The sequence below is a fragment of the Dermatophagoides pteronyssinus genome, unplaced genomic scaffold (genome assembly GCF_027571235.1).
Source record: "Dermatophagoides pteronyssinus isolate colony J.1.1.1.1 unplaced genomic scaffold, Derpt_VIB-CSIC_2022.12 sq0002, whole genome shotgun sequence".
Classification (NCBI taxonomy): domain Eukaryota; kingdom Metazoa; phylum Arthropoda; class Arachnida; order Sarcoptiformes; family Pyroglyphidae; genus Dermatophagoides; species Dermatophagoides pteronyssinus.
This window is the reverse complement of record NW_027461526.1, coordinates 2,172,039-2,189,511: the sequence shown is the minus strand read 5'-3', so window position 1 is coordinate 2,189,511 and position 17,473 is coordinate 2,172,039. Positions and strand designations below refer to the sequence as shown.

The 17,473-nt window shown below is 33.6% G+C and overlaps 5 protein-coding genes across 8 annotated transcripts; 2 read left to right on the top strand and 3 right to left on the bottom strand.

Moving 5' to 3' along the window:
* Positions 1 to 49: 49 nt before the first annotated feature.
* On the top strand, positions 50 to 1,244 carry LOC113796196 (uncharacterized). The gene has a single exon (XM_027346459.2). The coding sequence runs from the start codon at positions 131 to 133 to the stop codon at positions 1,148 to 1,150; it is 1,020 nt and encodes a 339-aa protein (XP_027202260.2). The 5' UTR covers positions 50 to 130; the 3' UTR covers positions 1,151 to 1,244.
* Positions 1,159 to 2,238, bottom strand: LOC113796294 (m-AAA protease-interacting protein 1, mitochondrial). The gene is made up of 2 exons (XM_027346574.2): positions 1,736 to 2,238; positions 1,159 to 1,679 (listed from the first exon to the last, which is right to left on the bottom strand). The coding sequence occupies exons 1-2, from the start codon at positions 2,153 to 2,155 to the stop codon at positions 1,194 to 1,196; spliced, it is 906 nt and encodes a 301-aa protein (XP_027202375.2). The 5' UTR covers positions 2,156 to 2,238; the 3' UTR covers positions 1,159 to 1,193.
* Positions 2,239 to 2,320: 82 nt separating this feature from the next.
* Positions 2,321 to 4,131, top strand: LOC113796084 (uncharacterized). The gene is made up of 2 exons (XM_027346360.2): positions 2,321 to 3,224; positions 3,284 to 4,131. Exons 1-2 carry the CDS (start codon positions 2,336 to 2,338, stop codon positions 4,021 to 4,023), a joined length of 1,629 nt encoding a protein of 542 aa, XP_027202161.1. The 5' UTR covers positions 2,321 to 2,335; the 3' UTR covers positions 4,024 to 4,131.
* A 215-nt stretch (positions 4,132 to 4,346) lies between these two features.
* LOC113795812 (uncharacterized) lies at positions 4,347 to 7,515 on the bottom strand. 2 transcript variants are annotated; one of them, XM_027346147.2, is made up of 4 exons: positions 6,309 to 7,515; positions 5,244 to 6,250; positions 4,905 to 5,176; positions 4,347 to 4,835 (listed from the first exon to the last, which is right to left on the bottom strand). In XM_027346147.2, the coding sequence occupies exons 1-4, from the start codon at positions 6,788 to 6,790 to the stop codon at positions 4,353 to 4,355; spliced, it is 2,244 nt and encodes a 747-aa protein (XP_027201948.2). In that variant the 5' UTR covers positions 6,791 to 7,515; the 3' UTR covers positions 4,347 to 4,352. The 2 variants fall into 2 exon arrangements, with proteins under 2 accessions (XP_027201948.2, XP_027201872.2); XM_027346071.2 differs by having other exon boundaries at positions 4,905 to 5,185; positions 6,309 to 7,511.
* LOC113796382 (protein apterous-like) lies at positions 6,781 to 17,310 on the bottom strand. 3 transcript variants are annotated; one of them, XM_075824713.1, is made up of 6 exons: positions 17,223 to 17,310; positions 15,358 to 15,475; positions 15,027 to 15,287; positions 12,416 to 12,681; positions 12,161 to 12,351; positions 6,782 to 6,867 (listed from the first exon to the last, which is right to left on the bottom strand). In XM_075824713.1, exons 1-5 carry the CDS (start codon positions 17,223 to 17,225, stop codon positions 12,205 to 12,207), a joined length of 795 nt encoding a protein of 264 aa, XP_075680828.1. In that variant the 5' UTR covers positions 17,226 to 17,310; the 3' UTR covers positions 6,782 to 6,867; positions 12,161 to 12,204. The 3 variants fall into 3 exon arrangements, with proteins under 3 accessions (XP_075680827.1, XP_075680828.1, XP_027202491.2); XM_075824712.1 differs by lacking the exon at positions 17,223 to 17,310 and having other exon boundaries at positions 6,781 to 6,867; positions 15,358 to 16,005; XM_027346690.2 differs by lacking the exon at positions 17,223 to 17,310 and having other exon boundaries at positions 6,783 to 6,867; positions 12,416 to 12,678; positions 15,358 to 16,004.
* Positions 17,311 to 17,473: the final 163 nt, after the last annotated feature.

Sequence of the window (17,473 nt, the reverse complement as noted above, 5' to 3'; positions counted from 1 at the left end):
TTTTTATATAAAGTATCAAACGATACAATCGATAGTAAAAATTCCGCGTTTTTATTTCCAACTGTTATTAGCATCAAATGAGCAACAAAATCCCTAAAAAGTTTGCATACAATTTCGTCATTCATTCAGCATGGAAGGTATCGAGGATTGTTTTGTCAAGTTTTTTCTTCAACAAGCCCAAGAAATTGAGCCTGTTACCATTCAAACATTGATCGATCATGGCTACCGAACAAAATTATCCTTGACTGCTATGGATTTGGAACGCGATTTGCCTTTGATCGACGAAATTGCTTTAGCTCAACGATCATTGTTACGTCGGTATTTGACAGCCTTACAAGAAAGTCAACCGTTCCAAGTAACATTGACTAAAGATCCACCTCCGGGTACTTTAAGCTACGACTATCAAATGGGTATTCCGATCAAGAAACGCAAATACGATGTCTACATTGCCGATCAGAGTTACTCTCACTTTAGAGATGATGACAGAAATAGTCCGGAAAATTTCGAAAGTTCGTTCGAATCCGCAGCCTCATCAAAGAAAGTCCACGATTCGATTGTGAAGAAAATCAGTAAACAAAAATCCCAAGTTATTCAAAAAGCCAATCCTGAAATGGAACAATCCAAACAGAATGGCACTTCTACTTCGAAAGCCGAATGGCGTTCCCCGAATGCGAATGAAACGCGAACACGGATTGTTCGTGATTTTGATAAAATGTTTACGTCAATCAACAATGGACGCGATTCACAGGATCAGACGTTATCGCAAATCCCTACTAATCTTATGGAAACTTCAATAGTCCAGGATGAGGAAATGAGTCAAATAAATGAAGAACAAAATAATAGCATCAGATCGAAAAGAGGTAGAAAATCGATAGTGCCTCGAACTCCTTCTCAATTACGGTATGAAAAAATGCGACAATCATTAGCAGATAACAGCAACACTAGTAATGCTGGCATCTCATCTGGACCTGTAAGCAAAACAACACGCCGATCATTGTTTCTATCACAATCAAAATCTGATTCAAAAGATGCATCAACTGGAGAGAACAAAAAGACTGTGATGACACCAGCAGAACGTGAAGTACTTGCACGAATCGAAGCAAAAAAACAATCTCAAACAGGCACTAAATCGTGTCGACGAAAGAAATGATACAGATGTTTTGATCAATTTTTCTAAATTATATTGATTGATTTTATTTCATATGATTCAATTTAATTAAATCTTTTTCCTTAATGTATAACAATTTTGTGATTATCCAGTCAGTTTTTTTTATATCGCCAGCGCCTTGTACACCTTCAATATATTCACGTTGAAATTCATAATTACAAATAATTTTACGGTCATGGAATTCGTGAAATAGTTCTCGAGTATTTATCTTTTGATTAGAGCTAGCTTTTTCTTGCAATGTATCCTGTAAGTTTTTAATGCAATCGAAAACAATGAAAAAGGTGACGACATGTTTTCGAGTGCCGGTAAATTCTTCTTTCATCGTCGCTACATCAATGTGATGAGCGAAAGCAAGTACAATATCACTGGATTGTAGCTGAAATTCTTGTCGCTGAACCATGCTAAGTTTTTCATAATTTTGCTTTATTTCAGCCAAGGCATTCGGTTCTATTAATCCTTCCAATTCATTTAACTTGTTGTTGGCCAAATGCGATGATACATAAATCAATGCCTATGAACGATGATTAGAGAATGTAGATCGATTAATTCCATTTATATTTAACATACTTGCTTTGCACCTTCGACGAAATTAGTGAATGTGAAATTCCTATCAATATGATTTCGTATGACCAAATTGATGATGTAAAAATTTTTCAATGACATGAATAGATTCGGCATTCCTCTTGGCAAAAAGTTCATTAGTAAAGGAACTGAACTTTCTTCCTCGTCATTTTTCTGATCGTTCGAATTGTTTGCTTTTTTCGAACTATCAGATGATGACGAACATAATGTTCGGGTAGCTATTTGTGATTTGATCAATATTTTCTCCTTTATTTTATGGTTGACGCATTTTGTCACAGAAACAATGGGTTTAAGTGCTTGGATTATAGTCCGCTGCGATGAAAACTGACCATTGATGCATTTGAACCATTTAACATTAGCGTATAATGGTAATGGCCTGTATAAAAAGGATTTAATGATAACCATTTGTGATTGAATTATACATAAACAAAAATCAATTTCGAACAAATTCACAATCACAACAAATGGGAAAATTTCCAGTAACAAACATGGTTACTGGAAAAGTTTTCGACAACAATTAGCCAAATTTTTGAATTCGAATTTTTATTCGATTCTTGATATATAAAGGTTTCACAGATTTTATAAATGAATGGTGATTACGATTTCTTGCTCCAAAATACTTGGCTCATGTTTTTCGAGACTGATTTTCGATTAAGCAGTCCGTTTATGACGGTCGTCGCTACGTTTATCATATTTATCTTATTGATATGTTTAGTTCGACTGTTCATTTCTCCGTACATTCTGACGACTGTTTATGATGATTGTAACTTTCTTAATTATCAACATCAATATGTTTTGCGTTTAATATTTGCCGGTATTTCATCTTCATACCAACCTGAATCGACAACAGTAACCGTACGTATTGATCATTCCATACGACGTTGTAGAGAAATACCATTTACACCGGAAATAATGGAACGTGCTACATTGTACAAAGGTCTGAATTGTGCAAAAATATTTATCCGCACTTCCGAACGATATCAGGATATCAAATGTGTCACCCTATACCATAATGGCCGTGGATCAATATTGGTTGATTCGGTTGAACTACAGAATGTGGACCAACCTAATTCGATTATTGCTACAGTCCAATTTCCCATCGGCGAGGAACAATACATGCAAAAGGTTCGAGCATTTCCTTTTGGTCGCGAAAAATTAACTGAAATTGAAGAGGACATACGGCCTACGAGCAATGTAACTTGTTTAGAGACCTATTATTTTATCTATGCATCTTTGAACATTATATATGCACTAAACGCCTTCACTTTTATGGCAAAATGTTCGCACCCTGGAGCCGAATGTCGTTTACAGATGATATTCGTGCTTGGATTGATTTCCTGTGGCCTGAGTTGTTTGGCATTTATCATACTCATTCTGCCATTTCGTTATGTCATCAAAGTCTATTATCATAACAATATGGGTAGAGGATTCTGCAAGTTGGCACGATTCTTTTATTTACTGATTGTGCTTCTAAGTAATCATTTTAACTCACATATTATCTTCATATTATTTATTTTTTATTCTCGTTTCTAGTTGCATTTATGACTGCTGGGTTTGCATGCGAACTTTCGACCAAAAATGAATTTCAAACAGTGAATGATGCCAATCATTTGTTCCAAGCTGATACATTTTGGCTTGTGACCACAGGATTCAGTATCTTCCTTTTTTTCTGTATCATTTGCATGGCTATACCATTAGCCATTTGTATCAATTACATTAAAATACCATCCGACCAACATTGGCGTCAACAGCTACAAGATACATATGCTCGTGCACAGCAACAGGCTTTTGGTCAAAAAAGACGACGGCGTCACACAACAACAACAACAATCCAAAATCGAAATCGATGGCATAGTTATCGTAGTGATGAAGCACAATCGCTTATAACTAGCCGTACTCAAGCAATCACTGATAATACTGGCCAAACGACGGATGCGACTAATGATATGGATAGCTATTATAATATGCTCATCAAACGTAAAAATGAAATTAAATCAATCTCAACATTTGTCAAACCAGGTATTGTAAGCGGTGGCCTACGAAGACATTTCCAACGACGACGACCAACACCAGCTGGCGCAACTATCCCTGATCGACAAGAGGATTTGTCATTTGGAAAACATAAGCCCATAGCTGAAAAGCCGTTACCGATTGAACTTAAGCAGCCGAAAAGAGATTCTCAATTCAGTTCAGCTGGTGAAGATTATTATCAATTAATGTTAAAACATCAAAAAGTTCGATCCGTATCACAATATAAAGCTTTGGCAAATTGAATGATGCTCTAGATTGTAAACAGTTTACTATTTATTTTTTTTTATTGTTCAAAACATTCTAAAAATTGATTCTTATATACAGCTCGAATAAAATTGATTCATTGATCATTGCTTCTGTTTGCGTTTTATGCACGCGATTAATTGTTAATAAAGGATGTAGTATTCATCAATTCATTTATCGCCTTAGGGATAATTCTTTGAGTAAAACGATCGAAGTATACAAATTTTGTTACTGTTTTTTTACTCTTATCGACGACCTACGGGTATTATTTGAGCACACAAAACTATTTACAAATCAGTAATTATCTCAAGAGTATTTTGTAAATGTCTCAGTATAATTCTTGAAAGTTCATCGAGATCATGTTGCTTGGTGCAATCGATGATGATGACGAAGAATTTAAGTGATGATGATGATGATGATGATGATGTTCACCAGCCGTACCGGATCCTCTTCCGCCGCTTACAAAAGCTGTTGCTTCTTGTAAATTTGTTTTTAATGATGATGGTATTGGCGGTGGAGGTTGTCCACCGGGTGTTGCTAGATTTGATGCTGAAATTAGTGCCGCTTGATGACTTAGCGATGAGGTATCGGCTGTCGAATTCGGTGGTGATAGGGCAGCAGGTGACGGTGATGAGTAAAGTCTAGTCGATCCACTAGGACTACCAATAATGGTTGAAGGAGTAGATGGATTATGCGAACCGATTGCAGTGTTCAACATTGTTTGGCCACTCAGACTTAATTCATGTTGATTATCGGGCATCATCTTCAGGTTATTACGTCGCCATTTGGCACGAGCATTTTGAAACCATACCTACGAAATGATGGCCATAATTTTTTGTATAATTTAATCGCAACATTTATTTTCGAAAAAAACACATACCTGCAAGACACGTTTGGAGAGTCCAGTTTTTTGTGCCAATGCTTTCAGATCTTTAGCATCTGGATTTTGATTAATACCGAAATAACTTTTCATCGTTCGCAATTGATGATGTTTGAATGATGTTCGCATTCGTTTCGTTCGCTGATTAGAACTGCTACCACTGTTTCCGCTACCCAACGATTGATGTGAAGTAAGACTGTTCATTGCAGATGAAGTCAATTGTGAATTGCATGAATTTTCAATCGATGCTGCTAGACCTGATAATGGACCATCTAATGAATCTATTATTAAAATGTTAACAATAACGCTCAGGAATTCGCAATTCAAAATAAGACTTACTTGTCACAAGTGGACTATGAGTATTACGCGACGATGATGCTGGCGGTGATGAAAGAGATTCATGCGATAACGAATTTATGACACCATTTTCCTGATCCGATTGTGAATGAGAATTGGAATGATGTTGTTGATGGCCATGTGAATGAGGTGAACTATTTAGCTGTGACTGTTGTTGTTGCTGATGATGATGATGATGTTGATGTTGATGATTACTGTTAGACGTAACATTTTTTCGTTTTCGCGGTCGACCTTTTCGAATATTTTGTCCCGTATTTGTTCTTGTGGTCATCGTTGATGTTGTTGATGATGATTGACCATTCATAGAATTCAGAATTGATGATCCTCCTACGGGTGTAGCTGGACTACCACTGCCACCTCCGACACCACTCGATAAATTTGTAATGGACAATGGTGAATAAGATAAATGATGCTGACCCGTTGAAGAATAAGGTGTGGCAGCCATAGTACTACAAATATCGCCCATTAAGTGTGAATCATTAAGATGCATAGATGGTGGTGGTGGTGGAGGTGGTGGTGATGATAACGATGGTCCGGACGGATGATGTTGTCCTAGATGAACGGGATTAGGAAATGATCGATTAATGTTGTGATAATGATGATGATGAAGTGGATGAGCAGTCTGCATATGATGATGACGATTTAGTAAATCGGAAGATGATGATGATGAGATTGATCCTAGTGATGGCGAATATGGTGTTGAATTCAATTGTGGTGGGGGCGTAGCAGACTCTGACTCATAACAACGAATCGGTGATATGGGAGGATTGCCTATCGAACCATTGTTGGTGGTCAACATTTCATAATGATTGCGACAATAGACAAGATTATCGCGTACACCGAACAGGTCACCTTGTGCAAGCGTCACATTACACCAGGCGCAAGTGAAGCATTGCAAATGATAAACATTATGATCGCGGACACGCATCACTAATTCCGATGCATATATTCCTTCACCACAGCGACTACAACGACGCATAGTAAATAGCCTGAATAGCAAACATGATTAGCATTCTATAATATTAAATGAGACCCTGACAACATTACCTGTAATAATCAGATTTACAAAATATGAGGCCATCTCTCGAAAAGCAACTTGGTTCAGCCTGAAGATTCACTTTGCACTGGGAACATTTGAGGCAAGATACATGCCAGTGTTGATCAACAGCCGATAAATAATAACGATCAAGAATATGTGAACCACATCCAGCACATTCAACCATTGTGTCGCATTTGACCATTTGCATATTGCTTTCGGAAACCGATGACGTCGATGCCTGTACCGTGGTCGTTGATGATGAGTTAGGAGATAATGATGAACCGATTGGAACCGAATCTACTGCTGAATTCGTCATTATATCACTAATCATAACTACTGATGATGTAGATGAAGTCGATGTTCTGATCAATAATGATGAAGCTTCTTCTTTGATCATCATTGATGAAGATGAAGAAGATAATGAATATGAAGGCGATGATGACGATGATGAAGACGATGATATTGACAAAGACGATACAGGTAAAATCATGGTTTGATTGCAAACCTTAATTCGTGATTTGTAATGGCTCTCAGGATAGCACTATCACTGTAACATGTGGTCAACTACTGATAAAAGATTCAATTGCTTTATTACATCAATATACACTACTGTTTTCTATCCAATATGGATCGTAATACATTTTTCGATCTATCATTCGTGCTGAACTAAGATCGAATTTACCGTTATACTTATGATTGTTTGATGATTGTCGCGCCCATCACTTACTATTGTCTTTTATTGTATGAATACTGAAAGAATTGATGCACACAAACACACATGACAAATAATAATAATAATAAAACTGTTCTGTTAACCATAATGTTGAATTTTTGCTAAGAACCGTCTATAGACGAAGATGCGATGCACCAGAGTTCATCTAAACAAATAATCAAAGCCAAATAGTGAAGCACCCGATTTTAAAAAGCATAAAAATTTTGTTTTTCTCATTCTGTGTGTGTAGGTGAATCATTCATTCAAACAAAATGAATGAAGTGAATAAACATTTGCCAGCCTTATTGCTGCATTAACACTAATACAAGAACCGCCTTATGGGCCGCCTTATGATGCCGCCCATTCTCTCTAACACAAAAGACGCGCCTGAACAATGTTGAATTAGATTCAGATTGTATTTTTTTCCATTATAACGGATACGATTTTTTTTTGTTCAGAGAGAAGGGTTTACAAATATAGCCATTCTATTAGATGTTTTAATTTTACTATGCTGGCGGCAGTAATAGCGACTTGTGAAACAACAACAAATACATTAAACAACAATTAATGGTAACATAGGTGATGACAAAAAAAATGAAGCGACTCAATCAACAACATCATCATCAATATGCAACAATTCTTTGAATTCTTAAGTTTGACATAACCGAGAACTAATGAAAAAAATAAAAATATTTTATTCGCAAAGTCAAATTATAGATACGATCAATGATCCTTGACAAAAACGAAAAACAAAAATACGATGACAATCTCAAAAAATTATCTATGATCCTGGATCAAATTGCATGGATTCGACAATTCCAGCTATGAATAGTGATCAGATTTGTTATACAAGCTTGTCTAAAATAATGATCATGATGGTGATGGTAGTTGATAATGATCAATGCCACACATATTTGAAGATGCATCTGTCGTTCTAGATGTCATCAACGATGATTTTTTTTGCCGAATTTGAAAGAGGCGAATTGTACTTTTTGAAGTCAAGTCGATGACAAAATCTACATATCTCATCAGTGTTCTGAGTATGATTTCGAGATTCATTCAGTTTTCTTAGTATCAATTCTCTTAATGATGATAGGAGATTCCGTCAGCTAGCTGATGTAAACTATTTCAAAAGTGACACTTGTCACTTGTTGGCCTACTGATTTGCGGTAATGTTTTGAATTAAACTTGTCAGATTGTTTCGATGATCATATGAAATCTAACATGAATAAACCCAAAAATAATCTGACCAGAAAAAATTTATTAGTCAGATTTTTTTTCATCATGAATCATGATGGTAAATAAAAGAATCAAGTTTCCTAGAATTTATTCTTTCATAATTTTTTCTATAAAATTAACAGAAGGGTTCACATCACCAATTAGTCGACAAATATTTGGAAAATCTATGATTGAAAAAAAATCCGATCATATTTCATGTAACATACCTAAAAACCGAATAATAACTTGAATGAATGAACATGATTTTGGTGACAAATTTTTTTCCTTTTTTGTTGTTGTTGTTGTTGTTTTGGCTATATGCACGTGTCCAAAATATTGTTTCGAAGGGCAAAATTCACTGAGAACACATCGATGAAATCCTCACCATCATTAACAATCATCATGATGTACACGATTTATGATATTGGCCTAATATTATGGACACACATACACACGACTCATTCATTCTCTATTTTTTTTGAATCCATTGAATGATGGGATCATAGCAAGAAAAAATTTGTAAATCACAAAAAGAAGAAGAAAAAACTTTTTTTTTACTCATATTTTGTTCCAGAATAAAGATATTTATTAAAAAAAAATTCTTTCTAGGATATGTACTATTAGCATCGAGGTTGTGATGCATGAGCAATTTTATACATTATTCCACCATATATAATGAGCAAGCATGTCCGTCAATGTGTAACACTGTCCGATACAATGTATATAAATTTTCGATTCAAACCACTATAGATTATAGAGAAAATATTTTTCTTTTTTCCATTCATTCTATTGTTATTTTGTCTATGACATCTAGAAAAAAAATTGTCGATCAATTGGTCGGAAGTTTCCGTTTTTATTTTATTTTATTTTTTTGCGATTTTGGTTTGATTGTCATCATGATCATGATCGTCATCAATGATGATGATCATGAGAATGGCACGCGACTTAGAATGCACCCTTATGATCACTCACACAATAGACACACAATTTTCACCTTGCTACTGATGATGAAGTTGTTTTGAAACACACATATAAATGAACCAAAAAGGATGGACTAATCAGTTGTTGGTGTATGTCAACTATCTTTGTCGATCTAGCTCAAATATTCCACTTGGTTTGAAAATAATTGGGATCCAGCGGTCTAGCCATACGCCAATATACATATTTCATGTACGTAAAGATATAATGATGACACTCGCATGTACCATCGAACAACAATAGAAATTGTTGTCTGTCTGTGAAATAACAAGCACTCGTGCTGGGGGTATGATGATGATGATTCTTTTTTCGCTGGAACATAGAGAAAAACAATCTATGTTTTTGGGAACAATGGAACAAATAAATATGGAAAGGTGCTTGTCAGCAGCTTTTTATTTTTTTTTGGCTTTGAGTCACGTACATCGTCACCAGAACCAATAACAGTACAATATTGTATGGAATGTAGCTTCAAAAAAATTATATTGGAATGTCAAATACAGGAAAAAAAGAGTATTGACTTGAGCATCTTGAACAACAACAAGCAAGCAAGTTCCTATGAGGAATCCACAAATTGAAATTAAGAGGAATGAAAATATTTATGGTCAGATGTTTGGACAGATGATGATGAGGTCAAAATCGTTGATAATAATCTGCTATTTTTTTAAAAATTTTTTGATTAAATGTAACAGTGTTGATGATTTATTTGCCATCAAACATTGCCAAAAGCCAAAATTGAAAAAAAATTCATCTTCAGTATAGCGAATATCGAATTAATTGAAAATTTTCGATCATAGATAGTGATCAAAAATTTATTTATCACTGCTTGATTCATTTCGATTTTGGTCATGAAGATGATAATGATGATGATGATCGACCAACATGATGGTCATCACCATACATACACACACACAAACAAACACACATCACTTAATCAGTCAATCTATACGCAATATAGTGTTATGTCATCACCCTACCATTTGAGTTGTAAAATTCAATTTGTCTCGCTTTCCATATCACATCATCTATCATTTTCTATCAAAAAAATATATCATTTTTTTTAAAAAGTAAATCAAAACATATTTAAATCTTTATCATGGATAAGGATGAATAATTTTACAGTTATTATCTAATATTTCATTATGTTTACTAGTATTCATAGGTAAGAAAATTTTTATTCTTTCAATATCAATGAGCCGGGCAATTGTCATGTTTGTCTTTTGTCATCATATTTGAATGCTAAGATAACAAAAAAAGAAAAACACTTATTGATCTGGCTGAATGAACACCAACTTAACGAAAAAACATTGAGAAAAAGAAAAAGAGATTCTATTGATGATCTTTATATGTTCAACACTATCAGTACAAACAAATAAAAAACGAGTTCTATATCCGTTGTTCATCTTGACAACGACTACACACGATGATCATCTAATGAATTGACTATTTTCGAATAGAAAAAAACTATCATTGGAAAATCTTAATTAAATTAGACCTGATTATCATAATTGATGATAGTAAAACAAAAAAACATGGGGTCTAATTGCTATGCAGACATCTTTACAGATTATCAGTGAAGCGGTGACAATATTAACAACGACGATGCACAAATTTTTTATTTTTTATTTTAGCAAATAAATACATGTCATAAAAATGCCGACTGTGATTTATGTTTGTTATATGTACAACAATTGTATACACATGAAAGAGAAAAAAACCGGAACGATAACCAATTATTGAAAATAATCAAGCTGTTGATTCTCTGTCACCACCGGTGCTGATTTTGTTTAGACCACCATATCAAGCTAAAATATTTTACCCAGTAGAATTTAATCCAATGAATAGTAAGTCCAAAATTAAATACAATACATATTCTTTGTTCATTCAGCTAATATAATGAAATATAAAATTTAAAAAAAATCGCTCATCATCTTAACATTTCCCATTGCCATCATCTTTATCATGATACATTCGAGACAATGACAATGATATTCATATTCAATGCTTGTCTTTTATTCCCATAGAAAATGAAAAGCAACAACAGCAGCTCATCAATCAAATTCATCTGTCTTTAATATTTTTGTTTTTGTTTTTCTTCTTTACCACCGATGTCTCGATATGACGACATATACCGATCGTCTTGACATGGTTGATTCTCTTATTATTGGATCATCAACGATATATTGTCAGAATCTTCATACATTCTTCTATATATGTGATTAACGAATTTTTATCGAAAATGAACATTGAAAAAAATCTCTAAAATAGAAAGAGAGAATATTCCTCGTTGTTGTTGTCATAATCTCGATCAAATAAATGACAGACTGAATGAATGAATGAATACATAATTCATTCATTGGTTTTCCTTTTCATTAAATCACAAAAAAATGAACATCAAAGATTTTAGTTCTTGTTAAATATAGCTTTATGATGGTAGACAATTTCATTTATGCAGATGGTTCAACATTCATACAATGATGATGATGATTATTATGAATATAATATAACTATTTACAGACATTAGCCTCAATGAATGCCAAGTTTCCGGACCATTTGCTAGCTAAACGCCCGTGCTTTTTTGTATACTATGTGTGTGTTCAACATTATTTTTTTCGACAATGTCATTGTAGCATTGCAATAAATATATTTATTCTCATTGTTTAAAGCATGATAGCGAGCTCATCATCATAATCGATATTTTTTATTTTTGTTGTTAAATCTAACTAATAGTATTCGAAAAGAATATAAATCAAATATATAATTGACAAACATATATTTGACTATGATTTTATATGACAGTATTTGCTATATTAACATTGTTGCAACGAAAAAAAAACAAATCAACCACCCAAAAACAACAACACTTTAACAGAATAACAAACAAATCGAGAAATGATAAACATGTTTTTTTTTATTGAAAATTGAAGCTATAGAGCGTAACCGAAAAATACTAACTTTATCCTCTTTTCTCAAGTATGATCAACGTAAAAAAATTGCTGCTATTGTTGTTTTTGATCAATGATCGCTATATTTTGGGAAAATGATTCTGCTGCCACTTTACTGGCCATAACTTTGATTGGACCGACAATGGGCGGTCGCGACATCATTAATCTCGTCCACTTGGATCGTTGATTTTGAAACCAAATCTTTGGGATGAAAAAAAAATCAAAAGAAGGTATTGAAAACTTTTTTGTTTTGAACATTATTTACTTGTAAAACACGTTTAGAAAGTTGAGTCTGTTGCACAAGATGATACATTTCATCAGTATTTGGTTTATGTGTCCGTTTGAAACATCGGTGTAGTAAATCAAGCTGACATTTCTGAAAACTGGTCCTCATACGTTTTTCATTATTATTATTATTGGTCCATATACGACCGCATGTGGACAATCGATTGAAATTTTGTTGATGAGAATAACGATTACTTTCACCGGAATTCGATTCATTTATTTTGGCAATTTTACATTCAACATCTACTAAGTAAATTCCGAAAAAAAACATTATATAAGAAATTATTTTCAACGAAATTTTGGTCAAAATTAAAAATTAAAATGAAAATGTGGATTATTTGAATCTTAGACAAACGTGTTTAAATATGTCACTGTAACATCAATATATTTTTGGCATATATTTTTCGTAAAGTATTTGTTGTTAGTCCTTGACCATGATCACTTGCTGACATTTCAGTCAAAGGTCAACCATACTACAAGATCAGAGACACAGCAGGATTTCACAAATATATGCAACATATATGAATGAATAAACAAACAAATAAACGAAAAGAAATACAAGGTCCCGGGTTTCATTCATTCTTTTTTTTTGTTTTGTTTTTTTGTTGATCCATGATGTGATGGGTAACATTTTTTGTTTTGTTTTTCATGGTCAAATCTATTCATCGATAAAGTGGTCCTATCAATCATGTTCATGACGAATTGACTATATGACAATAAATTTCAAACAAATCGATGATGATGGATAGGGGAAATCGGTACCATCACGTACAATAGACTAAGAGAGTTTGAGGGATTCAAAAAACAAAAACGGGTTTCATATTTGTTCAAAACAAAAACATGTTTTACTCTGAAAGAAACAATGTCCAAATATCTGCATATATATACAGTGGGCACGTGTTTTACTACCCATTTGTTAATCCAGAGGGTATGAACAACTGTAAAACCTTTGGGAAACACGTGACCAACTGATCTGGTTCGTATATTTATATTTTTCACTTTGTAACTATTACCTATCTACTTTGTTGCTATTGACTTCGATCAAATGGTCTATTGATTTTTTTCGGGGCCTAACTTGACTACATACTGTTTTTGTTTTTCGATATACTATGACGGTACATAATATAACAGCGACCGCATTCATGTTTATTAATAAGATACCGGGCCGAACAAACGACTAGTCTAAACAATTGACTCTACGGGAACAAATATTCAGTTAGCCAACAACCAAAAGCAAGCAAAATCGGAACGTTGTTGTTGTCCTAAGCAAAACAAAAACTTTGAATCTTCATTCAATAAACAAAAGATATTCTTTCTCTCCCTGGCAAACATTCGGTTAAAGGACAAAAGCAAAATTTTTCCAACACATTCAAATCTGATGGGATTTTCCCACCGATACTAAAATGTTTTTTCTGTCTCTAAGCAATATCATCGATCCAATATGGATCCATTGGAACAACTGAATTTAGATAAACATGTCAATCTATCGTGGTTGAGATCATCTTTCATTTCTTACTCGTCTTATCTGAGATCATAATTAGCCTAAACACACACACACACAATTCACCGTTTGTCAAGTGTCGAATCAGTGGACATTTTTTCTGAGCTTTTCTGAGCAGAATTATTCGTGAAAAAATAGACAATCGGCTCTGTTTGTTTCGTTTATATTCAATTTGGTTGGCTTGATGTGCTCGGTAATATAATCGGATTTTCTTTCGCTTGGAAACACGAGAACCAAGCTATTAGAATTTGGAAAAAAATCAATAAGCCAGAAGAAGAAGAAGAAAAGGATGAAAAAGATGAAGATGAAAAAAAAGATGCACAAGAGAACATCACGGCAAAGTTGTGCCAGATTAGTGTTTGTGTACAACAACCAACAATGATGACGACGACGATGATCATTACAACCGTTCCAAATTCTGTTTTTATTTTTCATCTGTATTTGCGCTCATGTGTTGTGTGTGTGTTGTTCTTCACTCGGGCAGCCTTGGAACTAACTTTGTATGAATTTGATGCCTACTATAGGACCAAAAATCTTTCACCTCCTCCTCCTCAATATAAAATTGTGATGTACAAACATACACACAATCATAACCAATAATAATCTGGATTTTGAAGAATAGTAACTTTTTTTATGAATTCAAGGATCGTATTGAGTTTTTTTTTCGGAAGCCGATCTAGTTCTTCTCGACTAATACTGGGTCGCGTGTGTGTGTGTTGTCTAAGCTGTTTTAGTTGTTTGTTTGTAGGATTATTTCAAATCAAACGACAAGATGCTTGCATTGTTGAACAAATGGATAATATGATGTATTCTTAGCAAAAGAGCCAAATAGCTAAATATTGACAATCAAGCACAATAACCAGTTATTTTCATTCAACACTATCAAAAAAAAAAAAAAGAAAAAGTTGACATTTTCGTTATGGATCGGGTCAAGCAATCGTCATAAAATCGGATTTCGGTGATTGTAACAATCGGATTCTTTTATGATTCATTGAATGTTACAGCTGGAGCCAATTAGCTCCACAAAATTGAATACAAAAAAAAAAAGATTGGGTGGATAAAAATATGCCACTTTATATCAGACTTATACCTTGATTCAAACATTTATATGACGAAAAAGAGGAAATCTGATCAAATGTTTGTTGTCCATCGCTCGACTGACTCTCTTGTTTCCGATGTTGATGTTGACGATAATGTTGTTCGCAATACACATTCAACCCAAAAGTATGATCATTGATTATCAGGCCATAAAGTTCACCTTTTTGCAATTGACGTGAACATTTCGAACAGGTAAAACAACGTACATGATAATGTATTAGCTGTTGCTTTCGACCATATGGTATACGAAACGCTAAATAAAATCATGGAGCCATGACATTAAAATTTGCTGCGAAAATCGATGCCTGCAAGAATTAATTTACCCAATTCCAATGGTTCAATCAATCGTCCACATTGATAACAATCAATTTGTACAGCCATAAGCCAAATTCCCTTCGAATTTCGAATCCCATTAATATCGATTGCCGCCTGTTGGTTATCCTTGTATGTACGGGAAATAGTTTGACCAAGAAAGCGAAAAAAATGATAATGAATAAAACCATCCAAAGTCATCATCGTCAACAACAGTTTCAATTTCTTTTCACTGACTCATTCATTCATGCATAGCTATCAATATCTCAGCAAACGTTTCTTGTTCGAGAAGTTGGTGCTTTTGTTAGCCGATCATGCAGGTATAATTTGCATTCATCTCGAGCCTTGTACAACCATCAACTGACATTGATGATACACAAAAATACATAGGAACGTGTCTGGCTAATTTGCATAGTTGCATAAATTAGCATAACTTTGTTACGGATGTTTCGTCAATAATAACAACTTATTTTTTTGGCTCTTGATTGTGTTTAATACATACGGGTTTGCTGATGAAAATCGATAAATTTATTTTTCAAACGAACATATTATTGTCATCAATTGTAAGCCCTTTTCCTGTTTTATTTGTAAGGGGTCAAAGTATTCGATCAATCTTATATTGATCATGATGATTCAGCATCCGTATATGATGAATATAGATTTACATCTTCAATGTCCTATTTCCGGAGTTTTATTTAAATTTTTTTTCTTCTTCTGATCATATTAACCAATTGTCCAAGACAACATTACAATCAGGTGTCAGAAATCAGTAGATCGAATTTGAAACGATAATAGTCTTCAGATGAATAGCAATAGGATATCCTACTAATATTCTAGTTAGTGAATGAACTTTGAACTTTATTACTCGACAAGGCTACCGGGCTATTTCTTTCAAATATTACTGATTTTTTTCGAATTTTTCGTATTACTGAATTTAAAAAATGGTATCAAACATCAACATCAAAACGATAGATTTGACTCGAAGCGTGGGAATTCACCACCATCACCATCATCAACAAAATCGTCAACATCAACATCGTCGTCATCACTATTGCAAGTTTTGCAATTTGATTCGGCGTCGATTGCCCAAGTGATGACAATCTTGCCATCATATCATCACCATCATCATCATCGAATCGAATTGGTCGGCATTGAAAACAGAAAAATAAGATCACATTTGTTTTCCAAAATATACGACAGTTTTTTTTGTTTAACTAATAAACTATCACTAGTTGAACATCTAAAAATCAAGCGATACAGTGAATGGCTGAATCAAAGAATCAATCAAGTTTATATCAATCATAAACTGATAAGTGATTGAATCTAAACATTATCAATTTGATATCAATGGTATAAAAACAATGTCGATGACCAAGTGTAAATGACAAATGTTTTTGGTCGATGATAATGATGATGATGATGATGACCAATAAGAAAGAAAAAAATCTCCATTTTTTCACAGATTCGTCGATGCGTGAATTATGTATTTCACGGCTGTTGTTGTTATGCTAATCAGACCTTTTTTCTGGTTGATATTTTCATCTAGAGTGACAAAAAAAATTGCCTTATAAAAGTTTCTGGTGGTGATGACTTTATTATGCTAATAAAAATCCATTTGCCTTTTTTTGAATGGTATGGGGTATATACGTGTTTGACATTTTTGTTGTTATCATTTGGTCTCTTTGATTTAATATTTCCCTTTGGATTTATCTTACTACACACACACACACAAGAATCTCTAATACACGTGGCTATAATTGACAAATGATTATGATATACCCCAACGGTCAACTTAGTCATACACAATGGAATCAATATAATTTTTTTCGGAATATATATTGATAAAGTGATCCATATGAAAGTTTAGTAAACTTACCATAAGTTGATTGTTGTTGTTCGAAAATGTTATTTTGGAAAAATTTTCTATTTCATCAATTTCAATGCCTTTATATATGAAAAAATCCATACAAAAAAAAATGAATTCTGATTGTGACTAAGAAAAAAAGAGAGGATTTCATTCTGAAAGAATGATGATGATTTAGAAACTAAAATTATTTTTAGTTATAAGCGTAACAATGACAATATCATTATCATTGAATATCATCATTATTAATAAATATAATAAAT